Source organism: Suncus etruscus, chromosome 19 (genome assembly GCF_024139225.1).
Source record: "Suncus etruscus isolate mSunEtr1 chromosome 19, mSunEtr1.pri.cur, whole genome shotgun sequence".
In the NCBI taxonomy this organism is placed as follows: domain Eukaryota; kingdom Metazoa; phylum Chordata; class Mammalia; order Eulipotyphla; family Soricidae; genus Suncus; species Suncus etruscus.
In genome coordinates, this window is record NC_064866.1 from 7,527,709 (window position 1) to 7,548,233 (window position 20,525).

The following is a 20,525-nucleotide window of genomic DNA, read 5'->3' on the forward strand; positions in this document are numbered from 1 at the left end:
AAAACTGAACAAAGACTAGATGGGGCCTCTACTAGTAAGGAAAACACAAAACCTAAAAATCACACAGGGAAGCTGGAGTGGTAGCACAGTGGTAAGGCATTTGGTTTGCCTTGCATGAGGCTGACCCAGGACAGATGCTAGTTTGATCCCCTGGAATCCCATATGGTTCCCCCAGCCAGGAGTGATTTCTGAGCAGAGCCAGGAGTAACTTCTGAGCATCACCAAGTATGACCCAAAAAAAAAACCCCAAAACAAAACAAAAATAAATCACAGATAAGGGCCCTCTACAAAGCTTAGGAAGCCACTTTGTATTGATTCTTAAAAAACCAAGTCCACAAAGTCCCTTTAAAGTAATTTGAGTACCATTAAAATAACATTTAATTCAAACACATGAAATTCAGAATTAGAGTGCCTCTGCCTTCCTATCTGCAGACTTTATTTTTACTTTCAATACTTTCCTCTCTGAAGGAAGGAGGAAAGAATTATTGGAGCAATTTGGCCCTGGACACCTTCCCAACTTTTATCCCTACTTATAAAAGAGGGGAGACTTGCCCACAGCCTCCGAGTACTCAATGTGGTAAGCAAGCTGGAAATTTAGGCCCCCAAAATCATCACTAGGTGGGCCTGCCCTTACCCTGTATCAACTCATACTTTGTGAGTTGAAAATGGGGCCATTTGAGAAAGAAATATGGAAATAATACCAAGAAGTTCCTTTCTACCTTCAACAAAAAAATTTTTTTTAATAGACAATAATGAAGCATTAAAACAGAACAAAGACTAGATGGGGCCTCTACTAGTAGGGAAAAACACAAAACTTAAAAATCACACATGGAAGCACAGTGGTAGGGTGTTTGGTTTGCCTTGCATGAGGCTGACCCAGGACAGATGCTAGTTTGATCCCTGGAATCCCATATGTTTCCACCAGGCTGTCTGTTCAATAATGTCTTTTACTGGACTCACAGTCTCAATTTATCAAGAGAGTTTCAAAGGAGAGACAGAGAGAGAGAAGATAGATAAGAGGGAGAGGGAATGTGGGAGTGTGGGACCATAGAGGGCAGGACAGGGGGCAATACTAAAAATAATTTCAATGTTCTCTTTATTCTTTCTTTAAGAGGAATTTAGGGACAATAATAGATCATGGCCAGGGAGATGGCAAAGAAATCCCCAGTGACTTTTGTCACTGGAAACTGAGGCCACAGCTTTCTTCCCTGCCCACCCACACTGCCCCCCCAAAACAAGCTGTTAACACATATGCATTTCAAGGTGCGAAACCCTTTGGGAAAGGGCCATCAGCGACAAGTGAGTGTTGAGTTCTGGGGTTTTTTCCACTCTAATTTAGGAAGGTCATAGAAGGGCAGGGACACACCCAGTGTGATGGGGCTGACAAGGCCCCATTCCTTGAGGACAGCAACACCTACTGCAGTTGGCCCACTTGAACCCAGAACAGGGGAAGGGTGCTAGAAGAGGGTACACTGCAAGATCCTCTCACTCTCATTCAAAGAGACACACACAGGACCTTCATAATTCGGCGGGGATCTCTCTCTGAACCTCTGAGGGAGATCAAAGAAAGTGGCTCTCACATTTCATAGTAGATTGTAGGCAAGCACTAACCACTGAACTCACCCTACTGGCCGCTAAGGCAAGGTCTCCCTGAACCCTGCCCAAACTAAGTACAATGCCTGGTTGGGTAACAAGAGCCCGCCTAAAGGTAACTGGGAGCCAGGGTTCCTTGCCCATAAATAAGACAGAACTGGTGCTGTGGTATTGAGTGAGTCCAAGGCATCTAGCTGTGCCAAGGGCCTGTCTAGAACTTTCTACTGTCAACTTGCTTATCCATCACTAAAATGGAGCAACACTTGGTCTAACCGTGAAAAGATTCAGGGCTGGAGAAATAGCTCAGCAGTAGGGCATTTGCCTTGCATGTAGCCAACCCAGGAGGGACCCGGTTCCATTCCCAGCATCCCATTTGGTCCCCCAGCTTGTCAGGGGCGATTTCTGAGTGTAGAGCCAGCGTGTGGACCAAAACCCAATCAGTCAATCAATACATAAAATAACTAAAGTTAAAAAAAAAAAAACTATGAAAAACTCCAGGAAAGGCATTTTGATAATCAGATTATTTAAGGAAAACGCTGCCATCAACTGTGGAAAAAAAAAAAAAAAAGAAAATTCCAAGTTGGTTTGTTCCCAAACCCACCAGTGCCAGGGTCAAGTCTAGGAAGGTAAAAAGCAAGGACCTTCAATGGCCATACTAGTCTCCATCAAGGCTGCTTGAGAAACCCCTTAGGGCAGGGGTCTGCAGGCCGTTTGTGGCCCTCCATACAACATTTTGTGGCCCTGCCGTAGAGGAATCTTTTTTGTTTTGCTTTGTTTTGTTTCAGTTGTTTGGGTCACACCCCCCAATGTTCAAGGCTTACTCCTGACTTTGCCTCCTGCGGCCCCCAGGTAAATTGAGTTTGAGACCCCTGCCTTAGGGGCTGACCACACCAACTGCACCTTAGCAGGGACATGAGGACCAATCTCTGGCCTGCCTCCCTGGGGTCACATACTAATAACTCCTAAATCACTATCAATATATGTACATACATCAAGGGCTTGTGCAGAGAGGTTCCCATGACTGTGTTGATTAATATTAGTGACTGCCACCCCTCCTTTACTAATAAAAACTCTTTTAAAAACTTATTTAGGGGGGGCTGGAGCAATAGCGCAGCGGTAGGGCATTTGCCTTGCATGCGGCTGATCCAGGACAGAACTGGGTTCGATCCCCAGCGTCCCATATGGTCCCCCAAGCCAGGAGTGATTTCTGAGCACAGAACCAGGAGTAAACCCCTGAGTGTCACCAGATGTGGCCCCAAAAAAAACCAACCCCCCTAAAAAAAAAACAACAACAACAACACTTATTTAGGGCATTTCATCTTATTAGGGATGAAATTCTCTCTCACACATGTACACACAGAAAATTTAAGACATAATTAAGTCCAGTTCCTTACTTCTTCGGTTGCTCCCAGACAGTTAAGTAGTTTAGCTAATATAAGGAATTTTCTAGCCAGGAATCTGAGGATGGAAAAACACTGCACTAATAAGACTGAAACTGCTGGCCCAGGGAGGCATGGAGTTCCGTGAAATACTCAGGTCCCCTTTTCTCTGCAGAGGTGACCCTGAGGGACCACTGGCCGTCCAAGTCCTTCTCACCTCCCCTGCAACATGAAGAATGATCGTGGACAGAAGCCAAAGCAATACATTTGGCAAGGCCGGCTTAGTGCAGTCAAACCTGGCTGCAGTGCTCGGGCCAGCAGGGGCAAGGAAAATAGTTCCAGCTCTTTCTTGCCTGAGTTTCCCTTAGCCCCAGATGAACTATATTTTGACCTCTATCTTGCAAGAATAGGCCTGAATACAGTCTTCCTTCTCTGCAGCACGATACACCCACTATATTAAGTAAAAACGCTAAAATGTCTTTGAAAGAATATACATTAGAATGACTCCACGTTTTTCCCAATGATCACAATCTTTTTTTTTCCCTTTCTGGTTTTTGCGTCACACCTGGCGACACTCAGGGGTTACTCCTGGCTCTGTGCTCCTGGCAGGCTCCTGGGACCATATTGGGATGCTGGGATTTGAACCACCATCCAACCTGGATAGGCTGCTTGCAAGGCAAATAAATGCCCTATTGCTGTGCTATCTCTCTGGCCCCCATCACAATCTATTTCTAAAGCTGGGAAATGTATGTAACTCCATGACTAAGTGTATGCCTTGCATGTATGAGGCCTAGAGAATGAATCCCAGCAAAACACACACACACACACACACACACACACACACACACACACACACACACACACACACATCAACTTTTCAACAGGGCATTCAGCCTCTATATTAGGCCACAGAAGGGTTAAAATTTTCTGCCACTTCATTCCGTTTGCTGGCTCCCTCACCCCAGTTTTTTCATCTTGCCAGGCCTTATTTTGGGGGGGGGGTGAGTTAAAGGATCTGCTAGTTTGAGAGACAATGGAGTAAATGACTGGCACAAGAATGATTTGCTCCTCAGCAGGTATCCAGAAGCTGAAGCTCAGATGCAAAGCAAAATGGCTGCTAGGCAGAGGTAGAAGGGGGCAAGCCGCAGCTCTGGCAGAGTCCTGGGAGTGAAAGCAGTGACAGAGATATGGCCCCCTCAAGTGGGAGGAAAAGGGGAGCCGGGTTTGCAAAAACATCCCAACCGTGCCAGGAGCCATAGGTGCCAATATGGTTCCCGCTGTGACTGCAGACAAGAAGATAAACACCAGGCCCCACTGAGGCTCCAAGACCTCACAGCTCCCACCAGCAGGCCCCATGGTCAAGCCAGCCCTACAAGCAAGCAGAGAAGAACCAACTCCACGCCATTGATGGAAAGAAAACCTCATGACACGCAATATCAAAGCAAAGCAGATCAAGAGCAAGTCAGGTTCGGTGCATCATTCCTAGCTAGTCAAGTAAGAAGATGCTAAGAAATGAAATCCCATGGTCCCAGCTAGCTTCCATGACTGCAGAGAAAAGGGAAACCCCCAAAAAACTGCAAAGTGGGGGGCTATCCCCAGCAGTCCAGTGAATGCATGCAAAGATCTTCTTCCTTCTAGTGGATTCCTGACAACAGATTTCAGCCCATCTAATGAAGTGAGTCATATATGCAAAGAACAGTTTCTCTGTGTCTCTGAGCCAAAGAATACACTTCCTCTCTTAGACTCAATTCACAGAGACGTGAGAAAAAGTCCAAACCTGACCCTGGTGACGCCTCCATTTCCAAAAATACAGAGATGGGGAGTTGGAGAAGCAGAGAACCAGGTTTCAAAATCCTCTGCTTCATGCATTGGCCCAGCGTGGGCACGTTTTTTCAGCGTGTTCCTGAACTGGACAGCTCTGGAAGGGACAGGGGAAAATGTGCCCGGTGTTTTGCTGTGCAACAGCAGCTGCTCTGATAACAAGAGGCCCATCTGATGGGACGCTCAGGTTTCTTCTCTGAGCCTGATGGCTGGCAGAGGCCCCGAGTACTGCTCGGAGGAGGTGGCATCGTTTGCAAGCGAAACACACTCTCCATCCATATTCAGAGGCAGCAGCCAAAGGACATTTTTTTTCTCTTGCAAGATTTGACAAAGGCTTAAGCAAATGTCAGGTCCTTTCCTTGCCAAGTAAAATTATGTGGCGAGTGACCTCTAGGAGACACTCTTAAACAGGGCAGTGAGTGATGTAAGAGGTATTTCTACCTGGCTTTCCTTTGACGGGAAGGAAGATGCAGCATTTCCCATCATTTTATTTTCCGTTCTTATTTCAGACAAAAGATTAAAAAAAAAAAAAAATTCCAGCTTAGAATTGAGCAGAAAATCCAGTTTATAAGCAGAAAATCCAGTTTGCAAAGATCTGCCTTGGCCCCCGGGGGGGGGGGGGGGCCTATTCTTCGGGTGTTTCCAAGCAGTGAAAAGCAGGCCTACATTTGCACTCTAGGCCGTCACCCCTTCTTTGGGTTGAGTGGTACCCGAACCAAAGCTGTTAAGAAGATCTCTCTCCTTCACCTGTCTGCATGAAGCAACTACTAATTTTATTTGCTTTCCATCCCAAATCCTGGCAAAAGGAAAAGCCTAGGTCTCCCCAAGACAGCCTACCCTGAACAGAAAGTGGGGGGGGGGCAGCTGTTGATTTGTGGCTCAACTGATGGAGTGGAAGGTTCTGAGATAGAACAGTCTAGAACCATGAAGCTTCCAAGGCTTTGGGGGTCTGTGAATTCACTGTTTTTTGTTTTGTTTTCATTTAATGCTATTTAGGAAAACTTTCCCTGGGCCTATGATTGAAGTATTAACCCTCAGCTGGCTCTCCATTTTTTTTTAACCAGGTTAAAATGGGTGTCTGTGCTGTCCAGATTCAACTTAGCCTCCACCTACTCAGATTTATGATGCAGAACTACCCCCATGGCCTCCCCTCCCACCTAAAAAGGTGAGTCACTCCTTTTACCAGCTAGCTGGCACAGAGCCCTCCAGATGAATAAATAGCAAGCTCCCCAAATGAGCTCCACCCCTAGCACGCCTGCTAGCTAGCTAGCTAGCACAGGGCACAGGAAGAAGCCAGGGAGGCAAGCATAGGCTCACTTGGGCACATAGACGGATGGCTGTGATGCAATAACTTCTTTCTCCCTGCCCGGGGCCAGTCACCGGTTCCTCCAGTAACAGTTCTACTTGTTCAGGGCCTAAGGCCAAGGTCTGGGCAATATGCCCCTGGAAGACTCTGCCTCCCAGGGTTTTCGGTCTAAAGTACCATTTTTATAGCAGCCAGGGGAAGATTTGGTCACGCTTTCAAGCTAGCTGTGATCCCAAAGGGCAGTTGATAATGTCGCCCTACAACCAGGATTTCTGCTGACCTGTGGGATCCCTTGAGCAACCTTCGCCTGAACCCCCCTTTTCCCACTCCCTGATGCCTCTTGAAACCACTACCCAAGAAGCCGGGCTTTATTTTTCTAGGTAATGAAGTTAATATTCTGGGGCTGGAGAGATAGCATGGAGGTAAGGCGTTTGCCTTTCATGCAAGAGGTCATCGGTTCGAATCCCAGCGTCCCATATGGTCCCCCGTGCCTGCCAGGAGCAATTTCTGAGCATGGAGCCAGGAGTAACCCCTGAGCACTGCTGGGTGTGACCCAAAAACCACAAAAAAAAAAAAAAAAAAAAAAATGAAGTTAATATTCAAACAATGGAAAATCACAGAGAAAGAAAGGCCTTGGTACCACCACCTTCCCCTTTCTATCTGTCTCTCTCTCTCTCTCTCAGTCTTTTGTAAGCTTGAGAGAAAAAGTTCCTAATGGACCCTTGCAAAAGAAGAGTGGCTGGGAGATGTTGAGCTGCAGATGGGACCCCAGACCCTGGCCAAAAATAAATACATTAATTAATAAATAAAATAAAAACACTCCATACTGCAAAAATGAAGGGGCACAATCCTATATTTATTTCATCCAGGAATGATTCAGCAAGAACTGTTCTTTCAGTTGGCAACCCAAAGCTGGAAGAAGCTTCGTTTGGAAGGAAACAGAAAGCACCTGAATTGGCATTGAAACCCAGACCAGGCCCCCCCCCCAAAAAAAAAACCCAGCCCCCCAAGAACAGCGTGAAGAGGAGAAAATGAACAGTGACCTTAAAAATGAGCTGCTCGCGCAGGCTTCCTGGTTAACCAATCATCAGAAGGGTTTTAGTCAGCACTCCACCCACATTTTTAATCCCCATGTGGAAAAATCCCAACGTTTCAGTGTAGAATATCTTTCTGAACTGTCCCTAAGTCTAGGGGATTGGGGGGGACAAAAAAAAAAGGCAGTCACCCCAGGAGAATCTCACATGTCATGACCATTCCCCAGGCAATGTGTCAGGCTGCCCAAACTACCTTTTCCCCAGCAGAAAACAGCATACAGACACACAAAACCGTTCCCCAGGCAATGTGTCAGAGCGCCCAGTCTCCCTGCTTCCTAGCAGAAGCTAGTACATATGTGTAGAGATGTGTACACAAATGCAAATAGATCCCATGTTGCTGTGTCATCATGCAGTGGTGTTTGCTGAGCCACGAGATCATTTTTTCCTGAGGCTCCCACTAGGAAATATTTTATTTGGGGCCGGAGAGATAGCATGGAGGTAAGTAAGGCATTTGCCTTGCATGCAGAAGGACGGTGTTTCCAGTCCTGGAAGAACTGCCAGGAGCGATTTCTGAACATAGAGCCAGGAGGAACCCCTGAGGGCGGCCGGGTGTGACCCAAAAATCAAAATAAATAAATAAATAAATATATTTTATTTGCACCTCCGTTAACTCCCCATTGGTATGCCTGCGTGTGGTTATGAAACACATCTATGAAACACACGGGACAAACTTAGGAACCCCCCCCCCCCCCAACACACACACACCATCCAGGGCTTCCTCAATTAATTCATTCTCCCCCAGACCAACCCACCAGCTTCACCCAGGAAACTTGGGGGGGGTCCCTGCAACACAACACAGGTCCCACGGAATCTGCATAAAAGTGGTGCAGGGAGGGCGGGAGAGATAGCTTGGAGATGCACGCAGAAGGACAGTGGTTCGAACCCCATAATGGCATCCCATATGGGGTCCCCCAAGCCTGCTGGGGGTGATTTCTTGAGTGTAAAGCCAGGAGGAACCCCTAAGCGCCATCCGTTTTTGACCCCAAAACAAAATAAAACAGAAGTAGAGCAGGGCCTAGGGCCAGGCTTTGGAATGTCACTAAAGAAGCCATTTGACCTTGAACAAGTCACTTCAACCTCTGGAGGCCTCCGGTTATCTCTGATCTGCCACCACTCCCTACGCCTAAACCCAGGAACAGAGTTTGACTTAGAATATTATAATCCGACCATGTATATTTCTATAGATATATATAGATATATATATCATATAAAATTTTATATTTCTGTAATTTATATTTCAATTGTGTGACTCCCACTCTCCCCCCCCACCATTCACCATGGTGGTATCCAACCCTTCCAAATAAATCCTGAAAGTCCAGAAAACACTGCCTGCCACTGATAAGAGTTGGGGTGCCTGGAAGAAAAGCCTAGAAGACTAACCCGGGCTCCCCTGAACCCCCACATATCCCCTTGGTAGGTGGGTGGATGGTTTATCTGGCTAATAAACAAGATTTTCTAAATGAATGAATAGCTTTCAGCCCAGCTTAGGGGAAAGTGGGGGGCCAGGCCACCCACCCCCAAATCTGTGAATGCCCCCACAAAGCTTCTCCAAGGAGGGTTTGCACTGTGCAATTTTGGGGGGGGTAGGATAAGACAGTGCTACACCTTGTAAGGATTGCAGCTTCCATTTCCAGTCCTTTTTAGGGCTTTTTGGGGGTTCAGAAAAACCCTGAGGGGGGGGGAAGGAAGGAAACCTCTGGTGCATCTCATCTCTCTCTCTCTCCAGGAAGAAAGCAAATGGCTGAACCCCCTCTTTTCTTGCTCCCCAAGATCAAGACTCCCCCAGAAAGAACCCAGCCAGATCTCTCTCCCCCTCTCTCAGAAAGCAAAGAGCTGAACCCCTTTTTTCTTGCTCCCCAAGACCCAGACACCCCAGAAACATAGAGCCCAGCCAGATCTCTCTCACAGAAAGCAAAGAGCTGAACCCCCTTTTTTAAACTTCCTCCCTAAGATCCAGGCACCCCGAAAAAGAACCCAGCCAGGTATTTCTCTCTCTGGAAGCAAATAGCTGAACCCCCTTTATGACTTGCTCCCCAAGATTCAGACACCCCCAAAGAGAACCCAGCCAGATCTCTTTGAGAAAGCAAATAGCTGAACCCCTTTTTCTTGCTCCCCAAGATTCAGACACCCCCAAGGAGAGCCCAGCCCAGAGATCTCTCAATCTCTTTCTCTCTCTGAAAGCAAATGGCTGAACCCCCTTTTTTCTTGCTCCCCAAGATCCAGACACCCCCAAGGAGAGCCCAGCCCAGAGATCTCTCAATCTCTTTCTCTCTCTGAAAGCAAATGGCTGCACCCCCTTTTTTCTTGCTCCCCCAAGATCCAGACACCCCCAAGGAGAGCCCAGCCCAGAGATCTCTCAATCTCTCTCTCTCTCGGAAAGCAAATGGCTGAACCCCATTTTTTTCTTGCTCCCCAAAATCCAGGCACCCCCCCAAAAGAACCCAGCCAGATCTCTCTTTCTCCTCTCTCTCTGAAAGCAAATGGCTGCACCCCATTTTTCCTTGCTCCCCAAGATCCAGACCCCCCCCCCAAAAGAACCCAGCCAGATCTCTCTCTGTCTCTGCCTTTCTTCTCTCTGTCTCTCCTAGATGCACCTTCAAGGCCATCTTGGGGCCTTGGGGAGGACACACCCTTCCTGGCACCAGCCTGGGAGGGAGGGAGGGAGGGAGAGGCAGGCAGGCCGGTGGTGCATTGGGCGGGGGCGGGAAAAGGCCGCTGGCTGCACCCCAAAACACCCAGAGCCCAGCACAGGCTCGGAAAGGCTGGCTTGGGAGCTTGCTCGCGGGGCTTTAGAGAAAGGCCAACCCGGGAGGGCTCCCCGGAGGAAGAAGAAAAGGGAAGAAAAAGGAAAGGAAGGGGAGGAGCGTCCACCTTTTCTCGCTCCGGGCCCCCGAGAGAGAGAGAGAGAGAACAGAAAGCAAGCGGAGGCCGGCCAGGGAGAAAGCCTCGGGGCCCCGGTTCCTTCCTTTTCTGCAAAGAGCGCCGCCTCCAGGCAGTCGGCCGGGATTGCACGCGCCCTGAAACCCGGGCTCCCCGGGTTCCTTCCGGGGCTCGAACCCTTTGCCTTCCCTCCGGAGGACCTCCCAACCCTGGCCACTCTGGCTTTCGCGGGGTGCGGGCTCACTCACCCCCTTCCCCATGTTGGCGGCGGTGGTGAGCACTGGATCGGGAGTCTCGGGGAGCGGAGCCCGGTGCGTGCAGGAGATGCCGCTGCCGCTGCTGCTGCCACGTGTCCGCCTGGCCTGGGCTCGTCGCCTCCTCCCGCCGCCTTCTCCGCTGCCGCCGCCGCCGCGCCGCCTGAAATAGAAAAACCTGCGCCTGGGCCCCGCCCCGCCAGGAGTGACGTCAGCGTCGCCAGGGGCAACCGGGCTCCGGATTGGACACGCTACAGTAGCGCCCGCCCACTTTCTCAAAGACCTGGCTCGGGATTGGTCGCTCCTCTCAAACAGCCCGCCCTCTCTGGGAACTGGCCACGCCCCTTGCGGCGTCCTCCCTCCCCCCGGGTTTGGCCACGCCCGCAAGCAGCTTACGCCACGCCCCCGTGGTTTTGGATTGGCCACGCTGACACGCAAAGCCCGCCCAGTTTCCCGAATAGCGGTTCTGGATTGGTCAAATTCCACTCAGCTCTTGCCCTCTGTGTTGGCCACGCCCCTCTCGGAGCCCGCCCAGTTCTCCTCAAGAGCGGCCTCTGGATTGGCCACACCCCCGCGCGGCACCGCCCAATTGCAGGAAAGCGGACTCTGGATTGGTCAAGCCCCTTCATAGTGCCCGCCCAGTCCTAGGAAAGCGGGCTCTGGATTAGCCAAGCCCCTACCGCGCTTGGGATTGGCCAAGCCCCACTCAGCGCCCGCCCAGTTCCAAGCTCCGGGCTTCGGATTGGCTACGTCCTCGAGCAGAGCCCGCCCAGTCCCCCCCGTACGCTGAGCTCTGGATTCTCCACGCCCCCTCGCAGTGCCCGCCCAATCCTTCTGTGTTCTAGCTTGACCACGCCCTCTCGCAGCGTAAGCCACGCCCCCTGGGCGCCGGCTCCGGCGTGGCCACGCCCTTGCGTAGCGCATGCGCCGCCTCCCAGACGCTGGATTCTGCCTTAGCCACGCCCCCACGCAGAGCACGCTCCATCCCCGGGACTGCGGGGCTCTGGCTTGGCCACGCCTTCTCTCAGCATAAGCCACGCCCTCATATAAAGCTATGGGCTGGTCACGCCCCTAGAGGCGCAAGCCACGCCCCTTAGGTGCCCGGGCCCTGCAGGCTTTTCACCCTGCTAGCTGACATTTTTGCAAGGCGCCATCCGCACTGGGTAGGCGGGTGCGGGGATTCTGGCAGCTTAAAGCACATCTGGGGCTAAAGGGCACATCTGGGTGTTGCTACTGCTGCAGGGCTACAAAAGGGCGGCCTGGTTGCATGCAACACACCCACCCTCCATCCCCAGTTGCTCCGCGGAGACACCTGCCCATCAGGAGGCCCTGCCAACTTCTGGGTGCCCTGGGGCATTGGGCATGCTGCCTGCAGGACTTGGAGCTGCTTGTCAGGGCCCTGCCCAGCCCTGGGAGGAATGGGACTCTTTGCTGCTGACCTTGCCCCAGGGCCCAAGCAGGTCCCTCACCCTCCCCAAGGACAATGCAATGCAAAGGGCATTCCATGAATTAATTCATTCATGCACGCTGCTGTGAGCGTGTGAGCCGCTTGTCCTGTCCAGGGGTTCAGTTTGAGTTTTGTTTTGGGGTCACACCCGGCTGTACTCAGGGATCTCTGCTTTGGGATCACCCCTGGAGGTGCAATGGGGACCCTGGGCAATGCTGGGGGTTGAACCTTTGTCTGAGTATGTGTTGGTTCCTGGCCCTTCAGAGGTTTGTTTTTCAGGGAAGGAAGATCTGAAATGTGAGAGAGAGAGAGAGAGAGAGAGAGAGAGAGAGAGAGAGAGAGAGAGAGAGAGAGAGAGAGAGAGAGAGAGAGAGAGAGAGATCTGAAATATAAGAGAGGAGAGAATAAAAAAGAAAAACAAAAAAGAAAAATATCTGAAATATAAGAGAGAGAATAAAAAAAGAATAAAAGAAAAGAAAAACAAAAAATAGAAAAAAGAAAGATCTGAAAGCTAAATGCCCACCTTTAGCCAAAGTGATTGGCTCATGTGGGAGATGTCATTGGTCCTGCCCAATTGCCCCTCCTGCCTTCCACTGGCCAAGCAGTGCCTTTTTCCCCTTTCCCCAGCACCCCCACCTGCAGCCTGGATTGCTGGGGAGACTCCGAGCCTGGAATTTGTGGGAACACCCAAAAAATTATCCAGGATGAGGTCAATGGGCTTCCATCCTGAGTCGGCTTCTATTATTCTTTTAGCAGTGATCAATGAGCAAAGGTTTCCAACCTGATTTCAAAAGCAAAAGATTCCTTCACAAAGCTTCTAGGAAGTCAAGACTAGCCTAGGGGCTGGAGATAGCATGGAGGTAAGGCATTTGCCTTGCATGCAAAAGGTCGGTAGTTTGAGTCCCGGCATCCCATATGGCCACGCCCTAGAGCCTGTCAGGAGCGATTTTTGAGCATAGAGCCAGGAGTAACTCCTGAGCGCTGCTGGGTGTGACCCCAAAACAAACAAACAAAAAAAGGCTAGCTTGGAGAAAATGTTAAATTCACAGAGAAAAGTCCAGCTAAGATGCTAAAAATTTCTATAATAAATAAAAATTTTTTTGTTTTGTTTTGTTTTTTGTCCCCCACTACCACAAATTATGCAGTCGAGTTTCCCACATTTGGGGAAATCGCAGGGGTCAGCACATCCGGAGTGCAATGGATAAGCCTCGCCCTGGGGAAACCACCTTCATGATCATGGTATCTCCCCTGCCAGGTAAGTTGACTTTCTATGTGAAGTAAGCCCCTGCCATCAACTTTGAGTATTATTTTAATACCAAAAATAAATTTGTGAGGCTGAAAAGAAGTAGAGAAGGATAATACACAGAGATAATACAGTGCAGAGGGCAGGGCATTTGCCTTGTATGCTGTCCAGTCAGATTTGATTCTCAGCATTCCGTATACTCACCCCATTTCTCAGCCCTCACCGCCCCCCCCCCCAGGTTGCCAGGAGTAATCCCTGAACACAGAGCTGGGAGTAAACCCCAAGCACAACCTGACATGGTCCCCCAAAACCAAAAGCAAAATAGAAAAACTACCAGGATAAAGAGAGCTGGGAACAGAAAAAAAAGGATGAGGGTCTTAAGCAATAAAGGAATGATATTCCTTTATAAGGTCATTTTCTTTTTGTTTGTTTGTTTTGTTTTGTTTTCTTGGGGTCACACCTCATGGCGCTCAGGGGTTACTCCTGGCTCTACGCTCAGAAATCGCTCCTCGCAGGCTCAGGGGACCATATGGGATGCCGGGATTTGAACCACCGTCCTTCTGCATGCAAGGCAAACACCCTACCTCCATGCTATCTCTCAGGACCGACAGTCACTTTCTTATAAGAAGAGCAAAATCACTGTAAATTGATTTGAAATTCAAGACCCACACAATATATATAATCCCTCAAATGCCAATTCAGAGAATGATCTGTCTGAATGGATTGTCTCTAGGGTCTGGAAACATGTTATTTCCCCCACCTGTCAGTTTCCATGACCAATATCACTTAGCTTAGTTAATGTTAATGATATCTTGAGCCCAGAGGTCTAAAAGGAAAAGGTAATGAAGAAATCAGAAGTCTGAATTTGTGACTCTCCCTGCTACCTGAGCTCATTTAATTACCCTTTATTCACAGAATGATCATTTGTCCCACTCGACAATATAACCTGATAGATTATGGGCATTTCCATTAGATTTTAGAGATACTTATTTAATAGTTAAAGATGGCCCAAGGGAGCATGAAGGTAAGGCATTTGCCTTGCATGCAGAAGGTCGATGGTTCAAATCCCGGCATCCCATATGGTCCCCCGATCCTGCCAGGAGCGATTTCTGAGCATAGAGCCAGGAGTACCCCCTGAGCACTGACAGGTGTGACCCAAAAACAAAACAAAACAAAACAAAACAGAACAAAAGATGGCCCAAGGGGGCCAGAGATATAGCACAGTAGTGGAGCATTTGCCTTGCATGTGGCTGACTGGGGAGGGACCCTGTTGGATTCCCAGCATCCATGTAGTCCCCCAGTCTACCAGAGGCGACTTCTGAGTGCAGGGCCAGGAGTAACCCCTGAGTGCCACTGGGTATGGCCCCAAAACCAACCAATCAATTAATAAATCAAGTTTAAAAAAAATAAAAAATAAAGATGGCCCAAGGTCCTTGCAGAAGAACCTTAAGTTCCAAAATAGAGGGAAGCAAACAAACAATATTAAGAACTGTTAACTATAATCTGTATTTTTCTTTTGTTCCATAAGATACAGGTACAATTGCAGGTACAATTCCATGAGAATCTCAAAGGTTGACAGGTAAGACATGAGTTGCACTTCGCAGAGTGGGAAACTGAGAGGTTAAGTACTTTAAGTGATCCAGGAGACTGACCTCAAAATTGCACAACAGGAAATCCATTGTATGGGGTGGAGAGATAGATAATAAAGCAGGCAGGACATTTACATCGCATACTGCCAACCTGGGTTTGACCAGATTGCTCTCCAAGTTCTGCTGGGAGTGATCCCTGAGCACAGAGCCAGGAGTAAGTCCTGGGCACTGTTGGGTGTGGCATCAACCCCCAAAAGACAAAGAAAAACTCTTCTTCCTAGGGGCAGATTTTGGTGCATCTTTTTCTAACTCTCAGTACAGTTCAGGGAATGATCATGATTTCCCAAGAGGAGGTCAGACAGGTCCTGCATCCCTATTTCTATTCTGTTTCAGTCTATCGGGCCTATTTAAACTCAGAGCCTTGGGGCACAATGAAAGCAAGAGGCCAAAGAATCAGTCTTACAGCCCCAACTGTGGGTGGTTTCTAGGAGTTTTGGACCCAATCATGGAGGTTTGGCTCAGTCATTATGCATAGAGTCAGCAATGTATGAGAGATATGATGCAAGTGGGTATTTTGAGCCAAGAATGCTAGCTAGCACTTTGAGTAAGTACTTGCTGAATTGAACAAACATGCCAGTGCAATTAAGGACTTAGGAGATGAGTTGGAGTCTTCAACATTTTCCATAGGAAGAAAACATTTTGAGAGATCGATGAGCTAGAGATTTCTTTGGCCCAGCTATTCTTGAGCTAGCACGGAAACAATCTTAAACAGAGGTATTTTATGTCTTGTGGTATTTCTTAGGTACCCCAGAATGTCAGGAGCCATCCCTTCTTCTGTATAAAGCAAATGCATCCCACTGTCCCCTGAGTTATTATTTATTTATTTATTTGGAGGGGGTTTGGGTCACATCCAGCAGCGCTCAGGGGCTACTCCTGGCTCTACACTCAGAAATTGCTCCTGACAGGCTTGGGGGACCATATTGGATGCCGGGATTCGAACCACCATCCTTCTGCATGCAAGGCAAACACCTTACCTCCATGCTATCTCTCCAGCCCCTTGAATTTTATTTTACCAACTTCAATCCCCTTGTTTCAAATCTATTTTTGTTTCAACAGCATGTTTCCAGCTTGACAAGTCATTTAAAGCCTGCCACGGATCATCCAATACCTGTTCGTTAATTCTAACATCATAACTTTTTATCTCAGACTTGATTTTCTTCCCCCCTTTTTCTTCTCCTTTATTTATTCATTTGCAGTGCTAGAAATAGAACCTAGGGGCCGCCACTACTGAGTTATAGCCCCAGTCTTCTTAATTCTCTTTTAAATCTCTTGACCTCCCTTATTAATACATTTTCTCCTGTTAATGATTGTTGAAGTCCTCAAGTTTTGCCTCTGGGAATTTAGAAAAGTAAGCATTTAGTGGATGACTGTTCTGGGGAGGCACAGGGTCAAGTTCATAGAATCCCTTGAATACAATGAGCAGTCTCTGACATTTAACAATTTTAAGGGACTCTTGTTTTACCTCTCATGCTTCATCCCAACCCCCAAATGAAGAGCCAAGATTTTGTTTTCACTTATAGCAATATTTCCCCCAACTTCCTTCTAGCTCTTCCCTACAGTGTGAAGCAATATTAAATGTTACATATCCTGGCATGTGAAATTTACCATTTATGTCCTTACGACTCAGCAACCACTGGACCACTGAGAAGGAAATTATGACAAAGAAGAAGAAGGACTGAAAAAAAATAATGTGTTCTAGAATCTCATTGGCCATCAGCCAGTAGAGACGTGGTGTGAGTTTGGCTTACAACCTAGCATGGGCAAGCTGTGAGGAGAGAAGAAACAGCAGAAGGAAACCCTTCTTGTTCTCAGCCAGGAACACTAAGGAAAAAGCTGCACCATTGGGGGAAAATATCTCTGGCAAAAACCAGGGAGATTTGCTGGGTTTGGCCTTTAAGTCTTCTATGGAAAAACAATGAGAGATATTTCATCGGAGTTGATCCTAAAGAATGAGGCTCTACCCTGAACATCTTCACACCAAACTCAAGTTTCTAGAAAAGTGATGTGTTAATTTGCCTTTCTTTTTTCTTTTTTTAGTTTTTGGGTCACACTTGGCAGCACTCAGAGGTTATTCCTGGCTCTATACTCAGAAATCACCCCTGGTAGGCACAGGGGACCATATGGGATGCCAGGATTCAAACCACCATCCTTCTGCATGGAAGGCAAACACCTTACCTCCATGCTATTTCTCCGGCCCTTAATTTGCCTTTCAATCAGGGGAAAAGCCACTTTAAGAAGACAGGTCCAGGCTGGAGAGATAGCATGGAGGTAGGGTGTTTGCATTGCATGCAGAAGGATGATGGTTCGAATCCAGGCATCCCATATGGTCCCCTGAGCCTGCCAGGGACGATTTCTGAGCATAGAGCCAGGAGTAACCCCTGAGTGCTACTGGGTGTGACCCAACAAAACAAAACAAAAAAGAAGACAGGTCCATCCAAAGCCATCAAAAAGTGATTTGGAGTGAGTGTGGGCACCTGCCTCACCTTACCTTCTCATACTTCCAGAAGACCTGGCGGCCAAAACTTCCCATGAACTCAGTCCCTATGTCTACATTCAGCCATAGTCTCAATCTATTATTGAAGGAGATATAAACCAAGCCATGAAATGTTATGGGTATACCAGTCACACTCCAAACGGCTGACAGTTTTGGGAGGAGAGGCTGTCCAAATCCTTATCCTGCCAATGCCACATGGGCTTCACCCACCACCCTCATTTACATTGGCCCAGCTTCACCACTCATTTATGGCTCTGTGCAGAGACACCAATCTAACTAAAACTCCAGGTATGCTGGTATTTGGGCTGACATCACCAGGAAATTTTTGGAATGAGTGTAGGCACCCTCCATACAACGTCAGGCAATTCTGGAAGGCCTGACCGCTTTGAAACCAAGCTCCACAAAAGCTATAGTATCATTAATAGAGCTTGAAATTCCTGCAAAAAATATTTTTTAAAGTACTGTCACCCCTACAGAAACACACCAATTTAGACAGCAATGTATATCTGAAGTCACCTAATGTTCAGAAACAAAAGAAGTAAAAGAATAACCAACCTACAGCAAGAGCTTACTAAACTTCTGACAATGACCTCATTGAGAGATAAAATAATTTTCACAAATTTTTATGTTGCTGGACTCTTTTCTTTTTTTATTTTCTTTTCATTTTTAATAATTTTGCTCCCACCTACCTGGAAACAAATGTATTGGGATCAACTATGTAATAAATGATCTTTAAATAAAGTAATTCATATTTTAACAAAGTGACGTTCATTTATGAATGTCTGGAAGTTTTTGTAAGAGCAGAAGAAAGTAACCAAAAAATTAGGTCAGGTACAAAAATAGTAACCAGCTTAAATCATTTTTTAACACTTTGGGGTTTGCTCTGGAGGCTGCCATTTTGTTGATGGATGATCTCCACATGTATACTAGTAGAGATAACCTTGGGGACAAGGTTTCTATTTGCTTCTCTTTTACAGAGCCTTCTCCAACCCCTAGCTATATGTATCAAACATTGTCTAACAAAAGAGTCAGTTCATGTAAAATAAATCTATCTAGAACCTTAGAATGATAATTTAGTCTGAGCCTAGCACAAAGCTGGGTATTGGCATCATAGGATGACTCAAATACATGATCTCCTTTCAAGTAGCTCACCATCTGGTATAATGGAAAGACATGCAAAGAGATATTAGTAATGCAGTGAAAGGTGCTAGGTCTGGGGCTAAGAAGTAGTCTGCTCTGGGGAGGCTGAATTCTGATAGATGGATTAAACTCCTTAACTAGAACTGCATTGTGTGTACGCATGTGGGGACGAGGGAAAGGTTCACAACACAAGGCAGAATGTGGACAAATCTTCAGGACATAAACACAATTAGCCTGTTGGAAGATTGACCTTTCAAATGGTTAACTATGGTGAAAAACTGGTTTTCAGACATAATTTTGACTATGTGTCTATATTCAACTAATTCTACGTTGACCCCAGATGGATAGTTTAATTTGCAGAGAAGGTGCCGGTCTTCTCTCTAGTTCTTATATTTCTTGTTAAACGTTAGTTCAAATTGACCAATGACTTTATTGACTTCGGCTTCTCCTAGAGGACAGTTCTTGAGGCAATTTTACTGATTAAAGATTAATGTAGCTGCCTAACTCCTCACCTCACTTTTAGAGATTAAAGAGAACTAAGAGTCCAAATTAATGAAACTTTTGGTTTAATTTGTCCAGATTATTCATGTAAAAATAATCTCCAAGTCAGCAAATCTCAATTCTTTTTTTTTTTTTTTTTGGTTTTTGGGCCACACCCGGTGGTACTCAGGGGTTACTCCTGGCTATCTGCTCAGAAATAGCTTCTGGCAGGCAATGGGGACCATATAGGACACTGGGATTCGAACCAACCACCTTAGGTCCTGGATCGGCTGCTTGCAAGGCAAACACCATTGTGCTATCTCACCAGGCCCAAATCTCAATTCTTAATGTTTGTTGTTTAGTCTCTCTCTATTGGTTGGAGATCCGATAGCAAAGCAGTGAAGATGGTGTTGGTAATAGTGAAGGTATTGGTAAAAGATGATGGTCATCAAAAAGGTTGTTGTTGTAGTCATGGTGTTGTGATAGGAAGTAATGATGGTAAAAAAGAGATAGTGCTAAAAAAAGATAACAGTAATGGTAGAGCTGGTGGATCCAGAGAGTTATTCAAACATTAGGATCCCAATCAAATACAAATAGATTAATATCAGCTTCCTAATGCATCTGAAACTTTTGATTGTATTTGATCAGAACCTAGATTTCCCTCCTGATATAAGGATCTACTGTCTTGAGAAACTTGAGAAATTAAACATTGCTTGCCACATAGTAATTGTTCAAAAGAGTATAAGAAATTATCTTCTTATACAAAGAGAGAGAGAGAGAAAGAGAGAGAGACAGAGAGAGAGAGAGAGTTAGTTCACAGGGTTTAAGGCTCTTCCCTCGCATGTGACCAACCCAGGTTCAATCCTTGGTCACCCCATAGATACCCCAGCACCTTCAAGAGCATTCCCTGAGCTGAGAGTCTGGAGTAATCCTTGGGGCACCCAAAATCTCCCCAGGCCTCCCAACAACAAAAAAATTATCTTGTCTTGATTTCAAATTTCTGAAAGATTTCAAATTTCTGAAAGAAATGTGACCCAAATTGTCCAGAAGAGAAAGGCACAAGGATTGAATCTTCTTAAATCTTGCTTTCTCATCTCCCATCCACCTCCTTTCCCCAACAAAGGGGTGGGTGTTGGACTAAGCTGCCAGAGAGTTTAATAAGCAGAGTGCAGAGTTTGGGTAAGCACAGGTTGGTTCAAGCCAGTCTCCACTAGTCATGTTATCATATCATCATATCACCAAACCACAGGTGAGGACCAAGGAAGTCAAACATTGCTGCCCCAGTCCAGTCCAGCCCAGGAGACTTTCACCTGTAGAGTAAGAAACATCTGTGTCCATGTTCAGAGTTCAGGGATGTTGCCTGCACTCCCTCTTTGGGAAAAAGAAAGTTCTGTAGCTATAAGCAATGTCAAACTTTGTGTTTTTCTTTTTCCTCTTCCTCCTTTTTTTTTTTTTTTTTTTTTTTTACTTACAAGAGTGAAAGTTGGGGGGGGGAAGAGTGCCATCTGTTTAAATGCTATTTAATTAAGAAGGGAAAGTTCTAACAGTTTCCTAAGCACACACCCAAGAGGAGGCTATGTTCTGAGGAAGGAACATCCTAGCCAGCTAGGTACCCCCCAAGTCACTGCCTACAGCCATAGGGAGCTGTTATGTTAGGAAGCTGGGAATCTACATGTCTATCTTACCTCTTAATCTGATAAACTAGAAGTGCTCCAATTCAATGCATTTTCTCCCCCACTTTAATT

At 46.9% G+C, this 20,525-nt stretch overlaps 1 protein-coding gene and 1 pseudogene across 1 annotated transcript in view; both read right to left on the minus strand.

Moving 5' to 3' along the window:
- ATP1A1 (ATPase Na+/K+ transporting subunit alpha 1) overlaps window positions 1-10,460 on the minus strand; it is a 36,190-nt gene extending 25,730 nt beyond the window's left edge. The window contains exon 1 of the mRNA XM_049765903.1: window positions 10,322-10,460. Within this exon, the coding sequence (XP_049621860.1) occupies window positions 10,322-10,333 (12 nt within the window). The 5' untranslated portion in view covers window positions 10,334-10,460. The remainder of the gene's footprint in view (window positions 1-10,321) is intronic.
- A 2,403-nt stretch (window positions 10,461-12,863) lies between these two features.
- On the minus strand, window positions 12,864-13,037 carry LOC125997808 (uncharacterized; annotated as a pseudogene).
- Between the last annotated feature and the right edge of the window lie 7,488 nt (window positions 13,038-20,525).